The 26,042-nt window shown below is 36.1% G+C and overlaps 1 protein-coding gene across 6 annotated transcripts in view; it reads right to left on the bottom strand.

Annotated features, from left to right (window-relative positions):
- The window catches only part of ULK4 (unc-51 like kinase 4), a 214,474-nt gene extending 189,574 nt beyond the window's left edge, over positions 1-24,900 (bottom strand). For 3 of the 6 annotated variants that reach the window (XR_013182240.1, XM_077178032.1, XM_077178050.1), the window contains exons 1-17: positions 24,764-24,900; positions 23,137-23,337; positions 20,417-20,516; positions 18,638-18,777; positions 17,192-17,351; positions 15,578-15,679; positions 14,649-14,768; positions 13,978-14,053; positions 13,274-13,369; positions 11,363-11,487; positions 11,175-11,244; positions 8,799-8,898; positions 8,341-8,445; positions 6,215-6,275; positions 4,153-4,334; positions 2,672-2,718; positions 1,767-1,845 (exon numbers count right to left, since the gene is read on the bottom strand). Coding sequence is in view for 5 of the 6 variants with exons in the window: in XM_077178032.1 (XP_077034147.1) it covers positions 1,767-1,845; positions 2,672-2,718; positions 4,153-4,334; positions 6,215-6,275; positions 8,341-8,445; positions 8,799-8,898; positions 11,175-11,244; positions 11,363-11,487; positions 13,274-13,369; positions 13,978-14,053; positions 14,649-14,768; positions 15,578-15,679; positions 17,192-17,351; positions 18,638-18,777; positions 20,417-20,516; positions 23,137-23,274 (1,701 nt within the window). In the remaining variant the exon portion in view is untranslated. Of the gene's footprint in view, positions 1-1,766; positions 1,846-2,671; positions 2,719-4,152; positions 4,335-6,214; positions 6,276-8,340; positions 8,446-8,798; positions 8,899-11,174; positions 11,245-11,362; positions 11,488-13,273; positions 13,370-13,977; positions 14,054-14,648; positions 14,769-15,577; positions 15,680-17,191; positions 17,352-18,637; positions 18,778-20,416; positions 20,517-23,136; positions 23,338-24,713 lie in introns of all 6 variants that reach the window. The other 3 variants (XM_054639826.2, XM_077178042.1, XM_077178035.1) reach the window with 3 other exon arrangements.
- Between the last annotated feature and the right edge of the window lie 1,142 nt (positions 24,901-26,042).

Raw genomic sequence — 26,042 nt, 5'->3', positions numbered from 1 at the left:
AAATGCTAAATTCCATTTGTGAATGACTCGTATGTTCAAATAAAAAAAAGCACTGGAAACATTTTGAGCAAAATAATATTACAGGTCAATGCATAACTGTGGCAGCAGCTCTCTGGCCACAGAGAGAAATGCACAACTTTCCTAGGCATTGTCCTGGGAAAGGCTGTGAGAAGATCAGAGAAAAGAATGATAAACAATTCTTATCTTCACTTGCTGCACCTGTTGTTGTGAACATGTGGAATGTGTTATGGAGATTTGTTTACCAAAGGGTGGTTTCTTAATTGGCCAATGGTGATGGTGTTTAGATGGAAGGACCAATTGGGTCCACCTGTATGGTGACGGTAAGGGCGATGGGTTTCTTAATAAGTATAGAATAACAAAGTGATTGATCAGCCTGCTGAGAATCATGGAGTCAATGCTAATTATTACCCAGCTGGGGGCCTGCAGCAACATATAACTACTCCTGTCTATTGCTTTTAAACACAAATGCTGACTCGGATGTGTGTTTACTGATGTAAACTAGGAAGCGAGGGAAATATGTTTAGCTACTGCTAAACATATTACTGCTAAGCACCTGAACAAACACCTGAAGCCAAAAGCCATATGGGCATCTCAAAATTACTTTTGAGTATTTTAACTTTAAGAAGTTAAATACCAGAAAGAAGTCTGCCACGTAAAAGAGCACACTTAAATTGTGACCTGGAATTCAATTGCTGTGAAACTGTCAGTATTGAAAGACTTTTACTAAACTTCAGTGACTGTAACTATAAGTACGTTTGCCCCACTTTGGAACTCCACAAAACAAACAGCAAACATTAGACAACAACAATACTGTTTTGAGTTCAGTTTTCACTACAGAATGGCAACGTTAATGGCAACATAGCAAGATATTCACAATAATCTCTAATATTCATTAAGAAGAAACCAGAGGTACCTAAACCAGCAAAAACTTCCTTAGCTGCATTTCCAAATAGTCAGGTATTAACCACTAATTGTATTTTCCTACACCAGATCTGCACAGCACGCAGGCCTATTTACAGCTTGTGTTTAGCAGTTGGGTCTTACACTCAAACATTCACTAAACTGAAGTTCTGGCATTACCTCATGAAGAAGAAATGATGTCACTCTCACACTTGAAACAGACATTAAATAGCACATTCTGTCAAGATTTCACAATTTATGTGCATGTGTCACATGCAAGAAAAGGACAATAAGACAATCTAATCAGTCTCCTGTTTAAGTCAACTACTGACCATGTATAATACCAAACAAGAACTAAAAATGCTTTTCTTCTCCAAAGAAAATTACTTCCCCTTCATTACACACATTCTTCAAGAACTGTAAGAAACCTCAAATTAGTCCCATCTCAATAAATTCTTTTTTGAAAAAAATTCTCTAAGAATCAGTTGTACTATTTTATACTAATTACAATAATTACATTTCAGGATAGCCAAATGTGTCAAAGTTTCTTCCTCCACATGCACAAAAGTATGACTGTGACTACTTGACTTTATGAAAAGGAGGGAAAAATGCTAGTTTTATCATTGGTGGCCACAGGTTAGTAAAGATCAGAGCTACAACTACATAGAATAAGCTCATAAATTTATACATTTAATTAATTGATTATATTATGCTTTACATATATGAGTTAAAAATAAAGCAAGGGTCAAAACAAAAAATACTGTGAAAGCTTCTGACATAAAGAGAAAAAAAAAACCCTGCTGGAAAAAAAAAAAAATAAAAAGAAAGAAAGAAAGGAAAGTTACCTCAGAAACAGGTACATTTTCTTCAAGTTCAGATGTGTGTAACGCCAGTAAACCAATCACTCGAGCAATGTTAGCACGTCTGTGTATCAAATAAATATTTTGTAGGTGCCGGAAATATATTTACAAAGTACTACAAAAACAATTATATCTTGTTTATAGTCTACACAGGTTGCTAAGGGCAGAAAAATTTGACATCTTATTTACTGCTCAGATTTTCTTCTTATTTCTCTTTTCTTTGTATCAACAAGTTATTCCAGCCCAATTTAGCAGTAATTATATGCATACAGACATGTCTTTCCTCTAGCTCTGAAGTGTGAAAGTTCTTTAGTTTGTTAGGATTACTAATAGTCATGCTCATGTTCAGTTTTTATATAATACAGAAAACTCCTACAGATAATTTAGACTTTTCAGGATAGCTGACAAAAGAGAAATTAAATCTGTATCAGCAAATCAGTTTTTAATGGTTCATTAAAAGAAAAGATTGGAATAATAAAATCAACTTTTATGAAAGAAACAGCAGAGGGCACTATCACATTGAACTATTCCTGACAGGTTTGGGGGCAAAGGGGGGGTGGGGGGAAGAGAGTTGCCATTATAGTTATTTTACTGTATTGTGGCATGGAGTTATTTTATTTTGTGATTTTAACTAACTCTACTTGATGCACTAACTTTTACATTATCTACATAAAATTTTAGAGTTTTTCTATAATCTTTGGTCCTCTAGAATTAGCATATTAATTCAATGCTGAAAAAATTCCATTTTATATCATCATACTCCCAGTCAGATACCACAGCAGTCTGACAGGCTAAAAAACTCTTCAAATAACCTGTTAACATATATCTTTAATAAAATTCAGCAACAATTCTGTATTTGAAAATATTAATTTAAAATAGTTGTTACTTACACATCCCAGTTGGCAGCTGCACGCAACTGCTGTATCAATATAGGAAACTATAGTTTAAAGAAGACAAATAAACATCAGTGAATTTCAATTATATGATAGTTCCAAATGATAAACAAGAAATCAAAAGATCAGTAATTTCATAAAAATGTATCTGGATAACATTTGCTAAGAGAATTATCACAGACAAATACTGCAGATACTGTGCACTGATTAAAGAAATAAAAAGCCTAAATGGAAAAATATGAATATTTTTTGCCTTAAAGTAAACTACTATATTTTTGCCTTAAAGTAAACTACTAAACATATATCTGAATGTAAGATTTTTTTTTCATTCTGAATAACACTATTTAGAGAAAAAAGGTCTGACTCTTTCACCTACAAGCGCAGAGATAATCATATAGTATTATAAAACAAGTATTTAATGATTTTGTGAGTCTCTATCAAAATAGTTGGCAAATACCAGAATAATGAATGTTAACATATATAATCAGCCATTTAAGAATCAAACTGCATAATTACTAACTAATTTCTAAAACATTCTGTTAATTGGCTATTCAGTTACTGGATTATTGTTCCCCCTGCTCCAAATTCTCCAGTGATAATAGAATACATCTTCCAGCAATTCTGTTTCTGGTTTTCACAAGAATGTTATGGCATAAGACCTATCACTGCTTCCAACCTAAATGCTCTTCATCCAGTTTTTTGGTAGTGCAATTTTGCCTTTAGTATCTTACATCCAACAATAACAGATTTCACCTTTTAACTTAGGTACCTTATTACAAATGTAGGAGAGCAAAGTCAATTACTTCCTATTAAATAAAATGAAAAGTGCTCATCTTAGGATAGCTTCTGTAATATCTTTACATAAGAGGGTGGAAAATAAGTCTCTTTCTCTTCTGCTCATGCAAGACTTGAAGAAATATGTTAAATGACCATAGAGCGTACTAATAAAACTGTTTGTCTGGTAGAAAATGGTTTTTGAAACGTGAAATCCCGAAACAGATTCATCAGAGAGCATGGTCACTCTATGAAGGCCTGTTTACTGAAACTTTTACTGCCTGTTCTTTAGAAAGCTTTTTTGCTATTCTTTATGGATATATGACCAAATAAAATTAATTTAGTAATTCATACATGAACTCTTTACAGTACCATCTGCACTTAATGATTTACAAAGACTAACTTTTCATCATGAATTATTTTACATTCTTTGTAAAGGTTAATTTTTACCCCAACATTTTCCCTAACACAACAAAACTATATGTAAATACATTTGAAATCTAAGACAATGAATTAGTTTTACTCAGCCCTTTTAAAAAACCTAACATGGAATATAATATTTTTTGTTGGTTTTTTACTTTAATCAACATAATATTTTTTCCAGTAGACCATTGGTTTTTTCAAGTATAACCAAAAGCAGCTAATTTTTGATACAATGGCAAATATGTAAACCATGTTGATTCCTTCAATGCTTTATTACTTACCAGCTGAGAGCTAATTAGCCTGTTTGCAATCTCCTTGTGGACAACCAAAGTGCACAGATAGTACAGTAAGTTCAGTTTAGAACGTGCTGCTCCTGTATTCTTCTCGCTGGATTCAAGCAGGGAACACACTCTTTTCACAAAGTTATTCCAGTCCACGTCTTTCATAGAGGACAACTTCTCAACTAACATGAGAGGAAAACAAACAGTTAAAGATAATGGATCTTTGATGTAGTTTTAACACACTGCTAAGTAAGATCATCATGAATAAGTAAGTTCCAAAGTTTGCATCTAATTATAATTTTAGGACTTAAACTACTAAAGAAGCATGTTAGAATTCATGTCTGAAGACAACAGAAATCAAAAAGGAAGCAAGAAGAGAAACAAAGGATAAAAATTCAGCAACAGAAGCCTCAAAATATTTTTAAAAGTGCAAACCTGCTAAGTCCTTCATTTAAGGGAACATTTATTGGCATTATATTTAGGAAAGGTAGCAGCTGTCCTTCATCATTACTAATTCTTAATAAGTAAGTGCAGTTTCCTGTAAGTAAATTTGAGACAAAACCTAACAAAAATCAGTGAAATCTGCTCACAATAAATAAACTGAAAACATGTATAATCACTCCTACAGGTAGGTATCCACCTAGGTAAGCTTCAGCAAATCAGGACATGGATGACTTCAAAAGAGCAACAAAGAAATCAAGTCACATGGACAATTCACATATATCCTGTGGTTCAATTCATTGACTACTGCACATGAATTGAGATTTTTTCAGACTTCCTTATCAGTCTAAACAGTTAATTTCAATCTAGAAGCCATATATTCCCTCTGCTTTGGTAGTTATTAATTAATAACTTACCTGCCACCTGATATGCTCTAGTAAAGACTATTTAAAAGCATATTTTCTGTCTTCTAGCCCAATTTACACCTAAGTAATTACACCTTCTAATGCAGGCAAATATACACTGGTAGAGGTGAAAACAGGTTTGGCTTTCAGGTACTCATTGAAATTTTTCCATATTATCTTTAATCATTACTGATGAGCAGCATCAAGTTCAGTATCTTCAAAACCAATCAGAAAGTTGTCCAGAAGAAAGATACAACTCTGAAAGCATTACAACCATAAAAACCACTGTCTCATAATAAATAAATACTGACAAGAGTTAGACATATCAGAACATCAGTGTGATAACTACTTAAATGTAATATGAAACATAATATTTCCCTTATGCACTGGAATCTGATAATTTTTGGATGAATCAAATTAAAAATATTTTTGATTACAGTCTTGACTGGGAGATTGACTTGTGTTCTTTCCAAACATAAAATTTCTTCTACAAATTAATTCTTCAAAATACATACTTTGTAGAAAGGAAAGATGAACTCTTATGCCTAGGAAGAGGTGCTATGTGAATTCTAGAAGGACTACATATCTGGCTGATATCCCTCTTCAAGCACAGTCCAGTATTTTTCTTAAAAAGACTAGAGCAAATGTTCCACGGGAAGAATTGTTACACTCAGGACAATGAGCTGACTTTAGTTTTCAGAAATATTTCTAGACATTGAAAATTAACAACAAAAAGACAAACCCCAAACAACTTCACATTATCTTTTTGGACATGAGTGCCTTAACATTTCATGATTAAAGGTGAGGCTGGAAAATCTGTCTAGTATTGTGGCTGATCAACACTGCACATTTTAAGATCTTGTTGCTACTTGCTCACCTGCATTTGTCAAATTATAATACATTTGGTTGAATATTTCAGTTTAAATCTCTCAGTTGGAAAAAAAAATTTGCTGGTTTTCCCACACTAAAAACTGATGACTGCCTCATGGCAAAAGTTTTGAGCACAGGCTTGTAGCTCAAGAAAGCAGAAGAGAAAGGAATATCATTTAAGTGTTTGTACTTGCAAAGGCGACTCAAAATTGGTCTAGCTATTTCAGAATAATTAAGAGTTCTGAAACTGTGACCACGTATAATCCACAAGGGGAGGCTACAGGTCTTGCAAGAATGAGTTACAGCAGCACGTGCAGAACTTGTTGGAATATTCAGCAGATCCATACCTGAATATGCTGGTATATGTAAAGTTTTCGGGTCAAATCTAACTGGTACTTGCTTCATTATCTGGAAAAAAAAACACATTACAACTAGTTTTAATGGATTCCTAGAAAATCTCTAAGTAGTTGAACGTGAGAATACAATGCAAAATTTGTACAGGATGGGTGTACATGCTACTGCTCATTACTGAGGAATTTTCCATTGTTTTCTGGTATGTATTTCTTCCAAGCAAGTATATGAGATTTAACTCTATGGTTTTTATATAAATATATTGCTAGTATTTCCATTTAAGTGATTTTTAAAATGGGATTACAAAATCACAGGATTTTTTCAGTTTACATTTTTATCTTGCTTGTATGCAGAAAAATACCTGCATTTGGGTTTCAAAAGCTAATGAAAGGACCTATGGAGGTCACAGCTCACAAAATGTTTAAGCAATTCATTGCCATATGGTAAATACATGTATACACTAGACCACTCCTGAATATAAAAAGTCACATTATCAACAGCTAATCATTCATAAGGTATAGAGACTTTTTTTCCCTGCAAAACCATCATTTTCTTGTAGATCACAAAATTGGATAACTGCTCAGTAACTGAGCATTTGAGTGTGATTTTCAGTAAAGAACTTTTAAAAAGGCAACTGTGTAATGGAATTTAGCCTTTGACAGAAGAAGTCTAAGCTTAAGTAGAGAGCTATTTTCTTAAAAAGGTCTTCAATTCACAGATCTGCAGAACACAGGGAAACTTTACAATTTAAGCTGACATTTCAGCTTTTAAAATTCTGCCAGCATCTAGCAAATCCCTTTCCAGGAGATTAAATTGCAAGCTCTTCAGATTTACCAGGTGTCAGTATCATCCTTAAGTCTGAAAAGCAGACTAAAGTGTCATCACCAAAAGGCAGTGACTCTGATTACATGTCCCTGGAACTTAGCAGGCTATTTTGCATTAATTCTGAGTCTGGCATTGCATGGTAAGGAGATTAGTCTAGATGTGCACATCAGTATGTGCACCTACCCCTAATCTCATCTCTTATACTTGTAGTAAGAAGAGAAGCAGTGAAGGACTAAGGCTTTGTGTCAGAGTCTTGAGACAGAACTGAGAAATTAACAGTGGTAGCATTCGAACATATAATTACCTTTCAAAGTCTCCACTAGGAAGGATGTCTCTCACCCCAAACATATTAAAAGAGTATTATTTGGTAGTTACTTATCTAGCTGTGTAAGATTTTTAGTTTTTGAAAGCGTTAAGAAATCCATTAAAACAAACCAAAAGAATTGTTAATACTAAAGCAATACAGCAACTAAAAGCTGTAAGACATTCCTAATGAGTTTAGATGCTCACTTCCAAGGAAAAATCTTGCATTCCCCACATCAGCAATTTACTGAGTAAAGTTGCTAAGATTGCTTAATTTTTTCTGGCACAGAAGCAAAAGGAAGACTAAAGGGACCCTTGCCTACCATTCTTTCTACCAATACATCTGCCTATAAATGCACATTACATTGTCATTGCAGTGCCGAGCACTGATTCTTTTTTGATTTGCTCTTCACAGTCAAACTTAAGTGTGAATTCCCTGCTCAGGAGACTCCTTACAAACTGTTAGCACATTAGAATCCATACAACAGAAATAAAATGGACATTTCCTGCAGCCTCAGGTGTTCTTTAAGAGGGAAAATAATTTTATGTTGAATAGAAACATTATCACACTAAAGAGTAACAAATGTTATTCTGTAAATGTCTAACTCCTAATCTAGAAGGCTTCATAGAGGGCTTTGTTTTGAGTATAACAAACCAAAGTTTTGTGTTCATTTAAGTAACAGATATCAAGGCAAGTTATCAGAAAACAAATCTACAAAAGCACTGAACACAGCATTTAGCAGCTTCTATTTCTTGTAAATATTATTTAATACTATTATTCAATCCCAAAATAACTCATTCCTCCAAATAAGCAACACAATAGGATTATAAAGACTGCCAAAAAACTGTATGAAATCTTGCCAGATAGCTGGGTGGAACTGCTTTAAAATGTGAACTATAAAATACAGGAAGGAGTTTCACCCTGATTAAAAATTTATCTGCAAAAATAGTCTCAACCACAAGTTCCTGAATCATATATTTTATTTTGCTATACCTTTGGATTGTCAATGATTGGTGTCACAGTAAGATCAGATTCAGTGTAAATGAGCTCTTTCAATTTTGACTCCATATCCTGCTGACTTGAGCACACATTTTCAGCCTAGAAGAAGAACAAGTTTTTTTTAAAAACTGTTTTGTACCACAAAAGAGTTAATCATGTTTATTCACAAAATATTTCATTTCAACATTATACCAACATATTGGAAGAAAAAGCATTAGGTCAAAATGTAGATTGAGACGAAAGAAAACAACTTGTCTTTTATGCACTAGGGCAAAAAAAAAGGAGACTAAGAATCTTTCTTATCTCCTACATCTGAAGTTCTGCAAGTATTTTATTCAAAGAACTTGCACACTTAATTATGGAAGGATGCAAAAGAAAGTTAACGTTGCCATAGACTTCAGGCTAATATTCTAACTAGACATACCATCACTCAATATAAACTTTTTACTCACTTTTTTCAACCAGGAATCTCCTTGTGAAGAATTTTTGATTGGGACAGTAGTAGCATCGCATACTTCGACTGCAGAGTTAGTTCTAGGTGTGGGACGAGTACTTCAGCAAAAGAAATGAAAAAAAAATTAAAAATCAATGAAGACTACAGATTAAGCTTCATTGCAAACTACTTTTTTGTTGCTCTTTTGGAACTTTCATGTTGTACAGCAAACTTTCCAAGCTGACTAACACAATTTACACTATGTTCTACCTGATCCATTAACTAAACATGACTTTTTTGTCTTTAAATATGTTCTGACAAGGTTAGGACTTCTCTGCTGGTTAGAAAAGGGAAGATGGTATTTTATTGTAGTTATAAAATGAATGTAATTTGTTTATTTTCTCAGCCAAAATGACTCTACAAACTGGAGGCTAAACCATTCTTATCTTAACTCCTAATAAAAGAAACATACAAAGCAACTTAACTTGACAAAAAATTGCAATTTATTTTATGATATTCTTTTCTGACACCCAAGTTTTGGCCAAGTAATGGAAATAAAAAACTTCCTAATTTTTTTGTATCATTGTGAACTGGGTTTAAGTTTTGCTTTTCCTTTTTAAAATCTTGTCAGCTAATTAGAAAATGAAGAAAGGAGAGACTAGAACACTGCCAAGTTGCAATTGTCATAATGCTTCTAGTGAACTTGGAGTTTATAGTACACAATAAATTAAAACATTTTAAATCAACTTTGGAATTATCATGATTGGCAGGCCAGGAAACTAGTTAAATCAACAACTTTGAATGAACATGTTTTCTTGATTAGCTGAAAGTAATAGACACATTAAGTTGCAAATCAGATTTATTAGAAAAAACAGTTAAATTAAAAATACAAACAGCAAACAAAATTAAAGACACTCAGGAAATCGGTGATCAAATGATTAACATAACTATTTTCATCTTCCATCTATTTTCAACAGAAATTTAAATTTAAAGGGCACGATGAAGGAATGCCAAAATATTACCTACATAAAAACATATTAAATATTTGGTAAACATATGACACTTATGGTAAAAAAAAATGTATCAGGATGTGCTTGGAATTTTAGTTCCTAAACCAAAAAATTCTATGATTTTTAGCTAGGAAGCTGGACAAATGATTCCAAACATGTAGATTTGTTAAATATATTTTTTTTCGATCAATTCAACTAATTTGCTTTCATATATGTTTGAGATACAGATTCAATTCTCAGACGGTTTCTCAGTTTAAAACAAGACAAGAGATTGCTGAATTAAACTAGTTAAAATGAATGAGATCTACTCCATCTGCACAAGCAGAAGAAGCCACTGCTGTTAAAAGCTTATTAACTGCTCCAGCAGATAATTAAATTCTGATGCCAAGTGCCAGGTAAGCAAGTTTCTTTCACTTCAATGTTTTAATACTTTACTAGACATCATATACACTGCTTTCAGAAGTTATATCATTGATGCAAAGAGAATTTCAGAACAGATTTTTTTAGCTGTTTGCATTAAATTTCAAATTTTGCATTTAACTTACTTTTAAATAAAGTTTAAAATATTATCTTTTTATCTATTGCTAAAAAGATAATATTTGCATTCCCGTTGTAGCCCTTCTTTTGAGCAGCTTGCTAAATCAAATGCTACTTGAAATTACTAATAACATATGTTTAACTGTGATGATAAAAATTGTAAGTGAGATGAAAATTAATACTTTAATAAAACCAACTAAAATGACTTCTGTACACAGTATGATGTACAAAAGCCCTATTTCAGGTTATGCAAGAAGCTTAAAGGAGGATTTTCAAACTGGAATATTTCTGCTTGATGTTGACAAGAAAAGTATTTCACTAGACAATCTTCTTGGCTTGAAAGCTAGTACAAAGTTTCAGAATCAGGCCTCAACTAAAACAAATCACTGTTAAATCAATCACTATCTTTTAACTTAATACACATGTAGTACTTAATAGACTCTTACCAATACCTTGCAATGAAAAGCTGCAGGGAGAATTTATTAATAGATCATACGCTGAATGCTTATTCTTATGTATTTAAAGGAATCGTACTCCAAGAGAGAGAAGAGAGAGAGAGAGAGAGAGAGAGACACAGAGAGAGAGAGATATCTAAACAAATTTTAGCTTTCTTTTTAGACAGACAGTTAAGTAATCAAAAGTTTACTTTCAAAAATGAGAGTAATAAAGTCATATAAGCTTTAACTGCACACTGTTTTCACAGCTCTTCAAATGTATTTTAGTATATATTAACTGGTAATAGAAAATTCAAAAGGCAACGCAGACACAGCGTTACAGTCATATAATAAAATGTTTGAAGAGACAAAAACCAACCCCAAATATGCAAGATTACAAGGAGGTTTTCATACCTGAGAAGAAATATGGATTCATTTGATTCACCATCAGCTGCACTTTTGGGCCGCAATTCAGTCTGAGTTTCTACCAAAAAGAGAACATGAACTTGCATTCAGAGGTTAAAATCAAATAAAACATAGGGAGTAAATATGTTGGTAGGATTGATAAAGCAGCTAAAAAATAACATAATGAGCAATATTACCTATTTTTAAAGAATTGCTTGGTGATTTAAGACCTTCTCTTGAGGATGACAGGTTATCTAGATTTTCATGATCATCCACTGACTCTTTGGCACTACAAGAAACTGGTAACTCTCTGTCTTCTTTGCTGTTTAATAAATGATATTAATTACAGATTTTTTAAAAAGAGGATTGATTACATAAAAAGAATTATTATATCCATTATCTGTTGCAATTGTTAGCACACAGTTTAGCTGTCGTTCTCTAGAACAATACACTCTTTAAATATGTGTTGTACTTACTTTTTATATTGGAAATGGCAATGATGAAAAATAAGTTTATAGCAAGTAATTTGGAGAACATTAAAAATTCTATCATTAGAACTTAAATGAAAGACACTAAAAAAGTTAAATTATTACCCCATGATACAAGAGATACTAAAGAAATACTAAAAGCATTACAGACATTTTAAACTTCACAGGAAAAAGTCACAAGAAATCTATCTCCTAATGAATAATGAAGTTTGTAGCCGAGATTAAAACCACATTTTTGTGTGTGTAATCATTTACAGTCACACTTGAATGCCATTTTATTGGTTTTGGTTGTTTGGGCATTTTTTAACATGTTCTTGTATTATTTACATGGGACTGGGTCATAAAACCTTAATGAAGGCTCTCCAGGATATCAAATATTAATCCAACCCACACTGTGAAGAAAATAGATTCATAGGCCTCACAGTTGGAAAAGAGAGAGTATTGAGCTTCCTTTGCATGTCAAGCCAATGTTTTACATTTGTCATATTAGTCAGTGCATTCATCAGCAGATATTTTAGACACCTTAGAAAAACCTCAAGAGTATGGCCAAATAGCCCAATATTTTGTAGGAGATTAGGGTTCCTCTGGTTCTCTGGAAATTCCCCAAAATTAGCACTATCAGGATGTTGATGTAAGTCTTGCTAAAATCTCGAATAAAATCTTAGTTCACAGTATAAACTTTAAATATTAATTTTTTTGCAGGTGAAAGCAGGAATAAAATTAGAAGACAAAGAGCTGTATCTCAAACTATAACAAACATTAATAAAACAAATACCTATTTCTGTGACCAGAAATAGGTATTAAAAAACATGAGAGAAATTTTTGAAGTAGATATAACAAAAAACACTCAGCATTCTAAAACTATCTTGACATTAGGTTCCCAGATTGGAAGCTGAATTATCTTTCAAACTTTTATAACAAAGTAACATAAAAAACAATGCTAAATGTCCTAATTCAAAATTAGAAACACAAAAACCAGCAAGGTAACAGGAGTCTTGAAGAAAACTAACTTTTTTAATACATAAAAACCATTTGCGCAACAGGTTTGGGCATTTCTGCATATGTAGCACTGTAGAGTATTAAATATTTAGAAAAAATCTCTACTATTAGATTAATGCATCATGTCATAAACAAAGAATATGGGTCAGCTGCATTTGCAAGATTATAAGGCTGAACCACAGCTCTAAGATGCTGCACTGACAGGCTTTCTGAGGCTCTAAACCTAATGCATAAAAACAAACAAAAAAACTTACCAAAGATAAAACAGACCCATATTTATAAGATTCTACAAAAGTGTTAAAAAAATTGCAAGTCAGGTTCATACAACAATATTATATAATATATAAATAAAAATGAGAGCATTTAGCTTGGAAGTGAATTTCGACACATTCTACAGCCAGCAGGAAGGAGTCAGTTGAAAGTGAATCAACAGTGCAACACACTAAGAGGATAATACAATTCCTATACACCCAAAACCACTTACAGAATGGTGTAACACTCCATTTATTATTTCATGAAAATTCTAAGGAAAGTTCAAAAGTTATAAAATGTACAGACAATAAGATATTTTTTATCTTTGCTTATATTTACTAAAAGAAACCTTCCTCGAACTTCCAGTACCTCAAGCTTGTGCCTTGTCTGTCTGCAGAACCACCACCACAATGGCTAAAGGATCCTTTCCAGAATGGATGCTGCAATAGGTCGGTCCAATTCAGCCTTTGGAAAAGCAACAAACATAAAAGCAGTGGCTAAGTACAACTGCACAGACACATTCCAGACTAGGTTTTGAACACAGTGACACCACAGAGCAGTTAATCCTGTTGTTTGCTTTTATTTGGACAACAAGCAAGTTTTCTTACAGGACAACTCTTGCCTTAAATCAGAACAGAAAATTCACACAACAGAGCTATGAGAATGAAGGAAACTGCAGAGTTAATCCCACATGTAAATTGTCTGACATACCCTACAACGTACAGCTCTAAATTATTTAACAACAGGACTGTACCAGGTGTAAGTTAAAGCCTAATGAAATACAGGTGCCCATTGCTCTGGAAAAGCAAAGCCATCCAATTCCAAACTGCCTATCATTCTGTTACAAAGTTATCTATTTAGCACCAGGTAAAAAACAAACAAAAAAATGCACTTAATGAAAACATTAATTCTATATGTCTTCATCTAAGAAAAAGCATAGTTTGCTCTTTTATACAAGGGATGATTTTTTTTTCACTCTTTTCCAGCTACAAAATAGGATACATACAGTATTACAATAATTATTTTCTCCAGAGGTGACAATATAAACAGCTGTCATGGATTAGGCAGTTTACCTTTTCTGAGGATCCTTTTGAAGTAACCCATCAAGCAAACTTATGAACTCAGCAGAAGGTTTGTGAAAAGCAGAACCTGTAAAGAGAAGCACTTAAGATCAGTATTGGATAGCAAAAACAATCATCACCCAATGTACACCATAGTATTCTACAGATCATGTTAAAAAACTTTCTTGATAGGAATCTCTGAAAACAAATCTCAATGTATAAGGGATCTTAAACACACACTCTTTGCATGTCAAAGAATCCTCAAAAAAAAACCCCAAAACAAACAGACTACTAATGCTTGGACGTCAAACGAATAATATTTTTTTTTTTTTATTTGTAACTTTAAAAAAAAAAGCACCCTCCAATTATCAGATAGCTACCAGGAAGAAATTAAGCACAGTTCAAATCTGCTTAAATTGAAAAAGAGCCACTAATATATTAGGATATCTGTGAATAACACTGATGCCCAGAATGACCAAGATAAAAAATTCCACCCCAGTAAGTAGATATAGTGTTAACAATTAAAGTAAATTATATATGTCGCTGTCAAAAGGGAAACAAACATTCATCACTAACAGGGAATTATCACAGGAAAGTATTGCTAACATTCACTTTGGGTAATTAACTGATTCCTGCAACCAGCCTCAAAAGAAAAAGGGCAAACCAAAGCTTTGTAGTATTACTGTGACTTGATCCATTGAAGAACAACAGAATCCTACTCTCTGGTCCTGGTCGCAATGGATCTTCAGATAAAATCTTTTCAATTAATTCAGAACGGCTTTCTGACAGGAATGGTGGTTTTCCTACAAACAAACAGATTAGGCAAACTTCAAAATGGTTGTAAGGTACAATGATTTATCATGAGCTCATTTTCCTGAGAAAGCATCCAAAGAAATAAACAACCTCAGTCTGAGTAATATTTATCAAGTTTTCTTGTCAATTTAAATTCCAAATCTTTGATTAAATTCTTTCATCATAAACAGCAAAAGAAACCATAGCCAGAAGAGTCATCAAAGATGTCTTGATGGAGGAAACCATGATAGCCCTGTAAGAATCATACATAAGACAACAGCAAAAGACAGAAATCCCTGTATCTGTGTTACTGTGTTGATCCAACAGATCAGTGTTTTGCTTAAGGTTTAAGAAGGCTGCAGTGTAATTCTCTTCTGTGATGAAGCTTCCTTCTAGCTGAAGCTATGGGTACTTTATGTGCAGGGAACCAAATTACTCTAGTTTTACAATAGTGAGGCAGTTTTCCCTTTCAAAGGTTAAAATAATGCACACAGAGTTTAATACCAAGGAGATAAAAAACACTATACTGTCAGAATTTGAGGGCTGCCATAATTTTAAATAATAGTATTTAAACCCTACGTGTTGGTTAGTATTGCTGTCAATAGGAGCACTTAAAAGTATTGTTTCACCTGATTATTGGATAAAGACACATTTTTTTTGTCTTTTAAGCACAGTTAGTATGTTCTTCAAGAAATCTTCAAAACCTGTCTCAAGTTTTCCTATGTCCTAACTTCCCTTGACAGTTCATAAGAATTTACTCTGGGACTATAAACTATGTTTCCATTATCACAGATACTAAATAGATACACAAACTTACAACCTGAGAACATTTCATAGAGTAAACACCCCAGGGACCACAGATCACTGGCTTTGCAGAAGTTGTCTCCCTTTATTACTTCAGGAGCTGTGTATAATGGAAAGCCTACAAAATACAGAATATATAATTAATGCACTTTGATTATTCATTCAGCATTCACCTTTTTCAACACTTCAAACTTTGTCTCCGAACATCACCCAGCTATAGATTATCTTCACTCCACATAAAAGAAAACTGAAATAGCAAATATAAGTAGTTTCCAAGGAACTTCCCTGCTATACTTTCACTGTATTATGTAGGATTAAATATGCTACTTGGTTGTTTATTTCACTTCAATTACTAAACTGACTTGTGCTGCACTTTTCAAACAGAGTGATTAATGCAAAGAATGTTTTGATTTGCTTTAACAGCTTTAAGAGACAAGCAATTTGAGCAGAATGGTAAATCATTCTCATGTGAGTAACAGAAATAATTACATTACATTAGATTTGGGATTTCTTTTTTTTAAAGCTATGCCAAGAAATAAACCTTCACAAATTAAATAAACTCTATTATAAAAAACAAGGTAGCTATCCAATGAAATCACTGTTACAGTAAACAGTTACGGCTCTTTTCCCACTAAAACACTATTAAAACATCACATATCAAATTATAGCAGCTTATTCACAAACCTCTTTTGTTTGATACAGGAATAAAATTTACAGTTCCTATTTCTACAGTAGTTCCCAGCACTTCTCAAAAATCTCTAAAGAATTTATACTAACTCAGTAAAAGTGCCAACTCCATAGTCCCTTAAAAAGTTTACTTTGGGTTCTTTTCTTCTTGGGTTTTATTTTTTTAAGTGACAAAAGCTCATTAACACACATATCAAAACAGTTCCGAAGAGCAACAGGAAAGAGATTAGATTTGTATTTCTTCCTGAATAAAGACCTGATCTTGGTCTTATTATTTCCAGTGTGGAAAGAGACAGCAAGGAGAGCTCTCTTTGTTCTCATAAAATATTACGAAGAATTCTGTGGTTTCCAATAAAAGGAAGTGATATATGGGACATCATTATCTTAGAAATAGAGGTCTATGAGATGTTCCGAGATTATGACTAGTAAAAGATTCAGGAGATTAAAAACAAGTTTCTGAAGTTTTCATATTTAATACCATGAAATACACCCATGGTATTTGCAGTCTACTACATTTGCGTGGATTTGCCTGTTGAAACTGAAGCACAGTAACTTTCTCAGACTTTAAAATGAAATTATCATTCTTTAAGGTAGTGAAAGAATTGACCTCAAACTAGAAATAACCTAGAGTAGGTGCACCAAAAAGGACAATGAAAGTACAGCAGCGCAGTGGCCAATGAAAGAAGCGGTAGTTCTGTGTAGTACTTCCTGAGTTTTCTGTCTACTTTTAACTCTACCCTAGTGGAATTTAGTTCCAGATCTTTCAGAGAGCACCTGCAGCACAAACTTTTTAGAAGTCCATAAATAATTCCATAGCTCACTTTTTTTCTGAGACAAAACAGGATTAATTCTAAATCATTTCTCTTTATCATAATCACTGGGGTTCCAACTTCCATTCAGTCTCTTTGGTGTAAGTTAATTCTGGCTAGTAAAAATCTCATACCTTGAACTATATTTTTAAAGTATATTTGCACAGTGTTTTCATTAATATCTTCACCTTCTTCAGCTCCAGCTAAAGCAAAAACTTTTTCCAAGTCTTCACCATCTGCTCTAGCCCGGCAAAAACTACTGAATTTCAAAGTGCCAGCCCCTTCCAGTAGAATCTATTAGAACAAACAAAATCCAATATGCTAGCATATATACTAAAATTGAAATTTCCAACATGAAATAATTTATTATAAAAATAATCACAATCTCAAACCATTTAAGTACATAGAAAGGATCACTACAACCAAAAACACTGAAGTTTTTCTTTAAGTCAATGCCAATAGTATCTTTTTTCTTATAACCAAAAGTACCTCAATAGAACTCTTAAGAGGTTCAATATGCACTTTTCTTTACTCATTATTAAATCTAAATAAACAATGATGCTACTAGAGAAAAGATAGTTAAAGTAGAGTAAAACTTCATAGGAAAATATAAGTCTAGTAAAACCAAACAGGGCTTCTTTGAGAAAAAAAAAAGAATTTTTCTCATTTTACACAGCAGAAACTTCCACAGATTTTGTCTGATGATGATGAGAGTTTTCTCTGGCCAGTCACTGCCTATTCTTTCAACTAAAAACTTCATAATCCCAAAAACCTTGTTTAGAGAAATAGCCCAGTCAACCAGAAGCAGGGGGCAGGGCACAGAAGAAGCATTAACTTTAGTATTTTACTTTCTGTTGAAATGAGCACTTTACAGCAGCATTCTTCTTTGGAAGACTACTGAGTCATCTACAAGATGTATTTTTAGTGGTTTTAGGTCCACAAATGACAGGAACTGAGTAGAATTGTGGAAGATTTTACCAAATATTAAGAGAATGGCAACTTGATCATTTATAGATCAAGGTCAGAACCACTTACTATTAAGCAAAAAATTTTTATTATACATGAATTAAAAACAAACAGACTTTAGCAAAACTCTACATAAATTACAGACATACACAAAATGAGAAACTACATAAAGACTTGTATTTTTATACAGGAATAAGATTATTATTTCCATGGTATGTGCAAATAATATAGAAAGCTATTAACAAAGAAACTTTAGTTAAATTTACTCTGTCATTAGCATTTTCCATGACTGCAAAATATTCTGCAGCACCATAGAATAATAACAAATTTATGTCTCCAAGGATAGAGAACTAAAATCTTTCAATAAATTAAATCAGTACACCAAGTCAAAAGGAATACATCACATTTTATCAGCTATATATCAAGTAAAGAAATCAATTATATCATAAAATATTCAAGCTACAGACTTGTCTCTGATTGTATTCACATATATTATAAAACAACCTCACAACTGAGGTAAGCTTCTTCCAGATGGTAAAATACAAATAATAAAATAAATGCTGATAGCATGAAAAGTAACATCCAGTGTCCCTATAGATGACATCACTCCTCACCTTTCCAGGCTTCAATTCACAATAGATAATTCCATGCTTATGAATATGGTATAAACCAGTAACCAGATCAATACCAAATTCTCTCACCACATCTTCTGGTAGACATTCATCCTGAGCAATGACAGATTCTAGAGAACCACCTGAAATACATATAATCAGCAAGTGGATATAAAGAAGAGGTCACATAAGTAATGCCCAAATACATAAACTTCAAAATATGTCAATCAAAAACCAGTATCAGTAGATATTAAAAAATATTTCTTGATATCTAATAGTTACAAAATCTAAGATGTACAAAAAATTTATTTTTAATACTGTGACAAAATCTGAATGTTATCTGGAATAAAACTGACTGCATGACTTCAAAACTACTTCAATATTATTTTACAAAGGAAACAGAAAGAAAAAAAGAAATCCAGAAACTGTGTCACTTCACAGTGTAATAGTACTTCATGCTTTTATTAAAATTCCTTAACTAGATTCCTGCTGCACAAGTTAAGAATAAATAATACCAACAGCAGGCTATCAACTTCTAAGAACAAAGAAACTAAGGGCAGGCCATTTTCCAGTTAAATTGTTTCCATAATATGTCCAAACACGCAAAGAATAAAAGCAGGGAAACCAGCAACACAGAAATATTTTGCATCTGATAACAGAAATTATCTTTGAGACAAGTGAGAGAAATCTTCCATATTTCAAAAGTATTTTTCAAGTCTCAACAAAATTAAGAATAAATCCACATCTTATTCTAAGTAAGTTAGCTCCAAGACACTCACCTTACAGCAAACCATAAAACTGCAAGGTAAAACACCTGATAATTGTTCAACAATAAAAGGCTGCCTGTCTAATAATTGAAATATGTAACCCAAAGTTAGACTAAGCAAGTAGACCAAAGCCTCCCTATGAGCCAATAAAATCACTTTTAATCACTGAAAGAATGACCTGACTTTTTTTCTCAGAACTCATAAGTTCTCTTTTTCAGTAATTTTTCAAACAGAATTCTGGATAAATAAAAAGGCTGAGTGTAACGTGGATTTTTACTATTAAACAAACTCCAAAATCTTAACATGCATCACATGCATATTGGCTCTCTTTCCTTTCCATATGGAGGAAAGCATGCTGTCAGAAGTTTAAAACATGTAGCCATCACAATTAAAGAAATCTTTACAAGATTCCTTTAATAGATTGATAAGAACTTATCAAAACTAAGTGAACAACAATGCAGTTCTGGGTTCTCGGAATTTCCAAATTATAATTTTAACATGGAAATCAAAATACTTATACTGAATAGGAAAACAATTTAAATCATTCTCTTTAGCTGCCAAATTGCCCTTTGAATAAAAATTAATTTGAACAATATTAAGTCATTAGAACTGATTTGCTCCTTGATGTCTCTTAAAGGAGAATGCCAAAGCAGCCAGTCCTTAGAAAATTTCTCAAGTAATTTTTACTGACCTACCTTCTGACTATTCACAGAAGTATAATTTGCTTTTATGTTCCCTGACTGGCCTTCTCTCTTCAGCTCTTAAAAACCAGCATTATGTAACTCAACTAACTTTTCAAAGAGGCATACAGTGAAGCAGAGGAGAACCAGGATTTCAATTGATTTCTAAAAATGTTTCCAAGAGCAAAACCACTTTTATATATAAACAGGATTCTCAAGTTAATAATCAGAGAAGTACACTTTTTTCAAAGATCTGAGCATTTGTAGTGGAGAAGCTGCAAGAAATCTCTTATAAATACTCATTCTATAAATGTTTACCTTTGAGCTCATCTTACCTGTGCATAAATCTACTACAAGCCAGAGATGGTTGCTTGTTTCATACCATTCATAAAACGTCACTATATTCTTATGTGTGAGTCCCTGAGTCAGACGAACCTAGAGTGACATTTTTAACATACTTAAGTTGGGGAAAGACATAAATGTATATATATGGACTTGAGGCATGGCAACAAGAAACAATACAATCTACTCTAGATTAACTACTTGTTCTCTTGCCTTTTCTAGTGCACTAGCATTATTCTTCAAATATTTTATGTTACATGTATGTTGAGAAAAGATAACTTTCCTCACAGACCCTGCCCAACTCACCTGTTTTTAAAATACAGAAAAAAAACCTAGTAAGTTCCCAACTCAAAATTTTAAATATTATTTAACTTTCCTGCACCACTAAATAATAAACTGGAAATTAGAATTTGGAGTCAAACTTCCACTCCTACATTTTTTTTCAATAAGAATACAAATGAGAGATAATACAGCAAGAAGAAGTGAAAAGAAGCTTTACCATAATTCTTAATCTTATCAGACAAAGAAAACTACTCAAAAGACCCCAAAATTTGTATTTCTATAAAAGCTACATGGCCTAATCTCTACAGAAGCCTTTTGCTTGCTAGAGTGGTATGTAAGGTATCCCCAAGAGATTTGTAAGGCCAATACAATCCTAAGAACAAGAAGTTACCAAGAAATGATCTTTGAAACAATGAGAAGGAATATGAAACTGTGTAGTGGTGTTCGCAGGGGTCCCAGGACAAGGGAAGAGACAAGAATCTTGACTCCATGTTTCAGAAGGCTGATTTATTATTTTATTATATATATTATATTTAAATAAAATGATATATTAAAACTATACTAAAAGAATAGAAGAATAGAATGGAATGATAATAAAATCTTATGACTGACCAGAGAGTCTGAGACAGCTGGACTGTGATTGGCCATTAATTAAAAACAACCACATGAGACCAATCAAAGATGCACCTGTTGCATTCCACAGCAGCAGATAATTATTATTTACATTTAGTTTCTGAGGCTTTTCAGTTTCTCAGGAGAAAAGATCCTAATGAAAGGATTTTTCATAAAATATATCTGTGACAAAACTGTATCCATTTTGCATGGCAAGGTTTCAGTATCCAGGTGGGGAGGTGGGGAGGTCTGCAAGACTGGCTTCTGTGAGAAGCTGCTGGAAGCTTCCCCTGTGTCTGACAGAGCCAATCTCAGCCAGCTCCAAGACAGACCCACTGCTGGCCAACACCAACCCATCAGTGATGGTGGCAGCACTTCCAGAATAACATTTATAAAGGGGAAAAAACACGCCTGTATAACAGCAGCAGGGGAGAAGAGTGAGAATGTGTGATAGAAACAACCCTGCAGACACCAAGGTCAGTGCAGAACAAGGGGCAGAAGGTGCCCCAGGAGCTGGAGCAGAGATTCCCCTGCAGCCCCTGGTGAAGGCCAGTGAGGCAAAGCTGTCCCTCTGCAGCCCAGGGAGGTCCATGGCAGAGCAGAGATCCATCTGCAGCCTGTGGTGGACCCCACTCTAGAGCAGGTGGAAACCTGAGGGAGGCTGTGACTCTCTCAGATGTCTGCGCTGGAGCAGGCTCCTGGCGGGACCTGCAGACCCATGGAGAGAGGAGCCCATTCCGGTTGCTAGCAGGATGTGTAACCTGTGGGAACTCACACTGGAATAGCATGTTCCTGAGGGACTGCACCCATGGAAAGAACCTACATTGGAACAGTGCATGAAGAACTGCAGGCTGTGGGAAGGACCAACACTGAAGAAGGTTGTGGAAGACTGTCTCCCATGGGAGGGATCCTCGCTGGAGCAGGGGAAGAGCATGAGGAGAAAGGAGAGACAATGTCTGATGAACTGACCCCACTCCCCATCTCCCTGCATCTCTGGCAAGGGAGGAGAAAGAGAAAATTGGGAGTAAAGCTGAGCCCAGGAAAAAGACGGGGTAGAAGAAAGGTGTTTTAAGATTTGGTTTTATTTACCATTATCCTACTGTGGCAATAAATTCAATTACTTTCCCTAAATTGAGTTTGTTTTTCCTGAGAAGGCAAGTGGAGATTGATCTCTCCCTACCCTTATCTTGACCCATTCATTGTATTTTCTGACTCCTATCCAGTTGAAGAAGGGAGTGATAGAGCGGATTTGGCGGGAACCTGGCATCCAACCAAGGTTAACCCACTACAGAAACAAAATGTACCTACTGGAAAAATAAAATATTTGAACTGTACAACTGTATCAGTTTCCTTTCCAGACAGTATCATATTTAAAGCTTTGCCAAGGTTTTACAAACCAGAATTGATTCCGCTTAAATGATATTCTTTCATCAAAAAAAATTTCTTCTTGCTAAGCAAAAAATAGATTGTTTACTAGAAGTTATTGCTACCACTGGATTTGCACAACTAATAACAAAATAAAGCAAACCACCACATGTAACTATTTTTACAAGTTCACTAACACATCACAGAAACAGTAAGACTGTAAACATGTGTTCATGCATGCGATCTAAAAACCAATAAAATCATATGAAGAAATATATACATTAAAAAAAGACTGTATCTCAAGAATAAGAACTTGAAATCTTGAGAAGCTGGTCTAAATGTGACAAACTCCATCTTAAAGAAGAACATGACACTTTTCTATAACTTGTGCAACCGGAATTTTTAGGCTGTATTTTTTTCCAGATTTAGCAGGAAAAGAAACCCCATTACTTACCCAGTTTGTTACTCCAGCTCTCTTGCATTTATCAGTGCAAATAATGGCAACAAAATTAATTGTCCCTTTTCTTCTACCTTTATAAACAATTGTCGTATTTCCTCTTCCAATCTCTTCATACAAAACAAAGTTCTCCATGCTTTAGGACACTTCACAGGCAACAGACTGGAAACACGGCATTAATCTCATAAACAAATAAACCTAAAGAAAGGAGGAGAAAGGGGAAGCCTTCAAATTTAATGGCCACCTATAGTAGTCACCCTCCCCATTACCATGAATAGGGATTCCACACTTCAGAAAGATTGAATACAATTGCTTTGCAGAACACCTCCTCTCAGGAAATGTGATCAAAATTTTGAAAAGGTGAATTTTACACTTCCAAAGATCATATTCAAAATGTAATAGACTGCCTAGTAGATACAAATTCTAAATGGTATTATCTGTAAAAATGCAACAGGCCACAGGGGAAAGAGTATAGTCTCTGATTCTCAAGAGTAATGGCTATGCCTTTATTCCAGCACAGAAACCAACGGAGCATAGAATCATAAAATCATAGAATGGCTTGGGTTGGAATGGACCTTAAAGATCATCTCGCTCCAACGCCCCTGCTGTGGGCAGGAACACCCGCCACCAGAACACTGTACTCAATGTCCCGTTCAAGCAGGCCTTGCACACTGCCAGGGATGGGACACCCACAGCTTCTCTGACACACAAAACAGATATTCAACAGATGGATTTTGAGACAAAGTAAAATGAGATCAATTAAACTAATACAAAAGGTGAAAAGATGAGGCAAGAAGGCCATCATGGAAACTTCCTAAGCCACCACCTGTAACGAAGCAGGAGTGAACCTCCACAGAAGCACTCAAAGCGGCAGCCTCCAGGCATCGAGGGAACTGATTCGCTCTGGGCTGGATACAGGACCAGCACGCCAAGGAGATGCGGTTCCCTCTCTTTACGGGGGAATGGCCAAACCGCTCCGAGCGGAGCAGCTCGAGCACGACCCACGATCTCCTGCGCTCCCAGCTCCGTCGGGGTCGGTCAGGCCTGAGGCGCTGCACGGCGGCCCCGGAGACGCAGCCGCCTCCCGAGCCTCTTGCAGCACAGGGGAGCGGGCCAGGGGGTCTCGGGAGCGCTCCAGCCGCGGGTTCCAGCCCCGTCCCAGGTCCGCTCCGGCACTCGGACCGAGGGACGGCGGCGGAGGGAACGAGAGGGCGGGGAGGGATGGGAGGGAGCGGTGAGGGATGGGGTGAGGGGGGCAGTGAGGGATGGGAGGGGAGCGTGAGGGGCCGCTGGGCGCGCGCGCTCCTCGGGGTAACGGCCGCGAACGTGCGCGGGAAAGGGGGAGAGGTGCGAGAGCCGTACCTGGTGCGGGATGGACCCAGAGCGAAAGGGGGAAAGGTGAGAGAGCCGCACCTGTGTGCGAGGATGGACCCAGAGGGAAAGGGGGAAAGGTGCGAGAGCCGTACCTGGGTGCGGGGATGGAGCCGGGGGTAGCCGGCGGGAAAGGTACGAGATCCGTACCTGGGTGCGGGGATGCAGCCGGGGGGAATGGGGGAAAGGTACGAGAGCCGTACCTGGGTGCGGGGATGGAGCCGGCGGGAAAGCATCGGAACGACAGCCGTACCTTTGTGCGGGGGATGCAACCGCTGGGAAAGGAGGGGAACGACAGCCGCACCTGTGCCAGGGATGGACCCGGCGGGAAAGCAGGAGAGGAACGACAGCCGTAGCTGCGCCCGTGATGGACCCGGCGGGAAAAGAGGGGAACGACAGCCGTATCTGTGTGCGGAGGATGGACCCGGCGGGAAAGGATGGGAACGACAGCCGTAGTGCGGCGCGGGATGGATCACCGCCACGCCGCCGCCATCAACCGAAACAGCGGAGCCCCGCCCCCGGGACGGAGTCTCCCATGCCCCGGTGCACTGTCCGGACGGGACACTGGTCCCTGCGCACCACAAAATACAGGCAAGGGGGAAAGGCACCGGCTCAGCAGGCAGGGTGACTCCGGGAATCGGAGAGTTTTGCTGTCCTTTATTCCCGCTGGAACGCACAGCCAGATCCCACCGGGCTGCGTCCCTGCACCCCCGCACGCTACTCGGATGGTCGCCACCGCAGCCCCGTTTCCAGGAGACGGCGCCGGACGCCGGAAGCAGAGTGGAGCCCCATTGGGCCCGGGGTGCCTACGTCAGGGCGGGACCACCGGGCGGCAAGCGGGGAGGGTCCCGGATGTTGGTGTGGGGAGCACCGGGGGCTGGCGCGTCCGTCGGGAAAGGCCGGGTGCCGCCGGCAGCCTGTGGTGGTGGGGCTGCTCTGTGCAACCTCCGCAATCAAAGCGGCAGATAGCGTCCTCAGCCCTGCCATGGCCTTCTGCAAGCGCCTAATTGAGGGACACTTTTCTTGTGGCAAAATTTAGTCCTTGAAACAAGCGTTTTCTATGTTTAAGAACAGTGTGGAGTTTTCACTTCTTTTTTCATTTCATGGGGATCTGGAGATTTTTTTTTCCTTTTCTTTTTTTTTTTTTTCTTTTTTTTCTTGTTTTGTTTTTGTAAGGCCCTTGAAAAATCCCTTTTCTTTTGGACAACACCTGGAACTGTGGTCACAGGACAAGGGCCTTCAAATTGAAAGGAAGTAGATTTGGGTTGGATATTAGGCAAAAAAATCTTTGCTGTGAGGGTGGTGAGGTGCTGTCACAGGTTGCCTAAAGAAGCTGTGGATGTCCCATCCTTGGAATTGTTCAAGGCCAGGTTGGATGGGGCTTTGAGCAACCCGGTCTAGTGAAAGGTTGGGCGCAGAAGGAGGTTGGAATTAGATGGTCTTTGAGGTCCCTTCCAATTCAAACCATTCTGTGATTCTAACAAAACATTTAAAAGCATTTGCTCTAGAGCAAGATGTAAAGAATTCAGGTT

This window comes from Agelaius phoeniceus, chromosome 1 (assembly GCF_051311805.1).
Source record: "Agelaius phoeniceus isolate bAgePho1 chromosome 1, bAgePho1.hap1, whole genome shotgun sequence".
Lineage (NCBI taxonomy): Eukaryota > Metazoa > Chordata > Aves > Passeriformes > Icteridae > Agelaius > Agelaius phoeniceus.
Note: the sequence above shows the minus strand (reverse complement) of the source record. Positions and strands in the feature narration are given on the sequence as shown.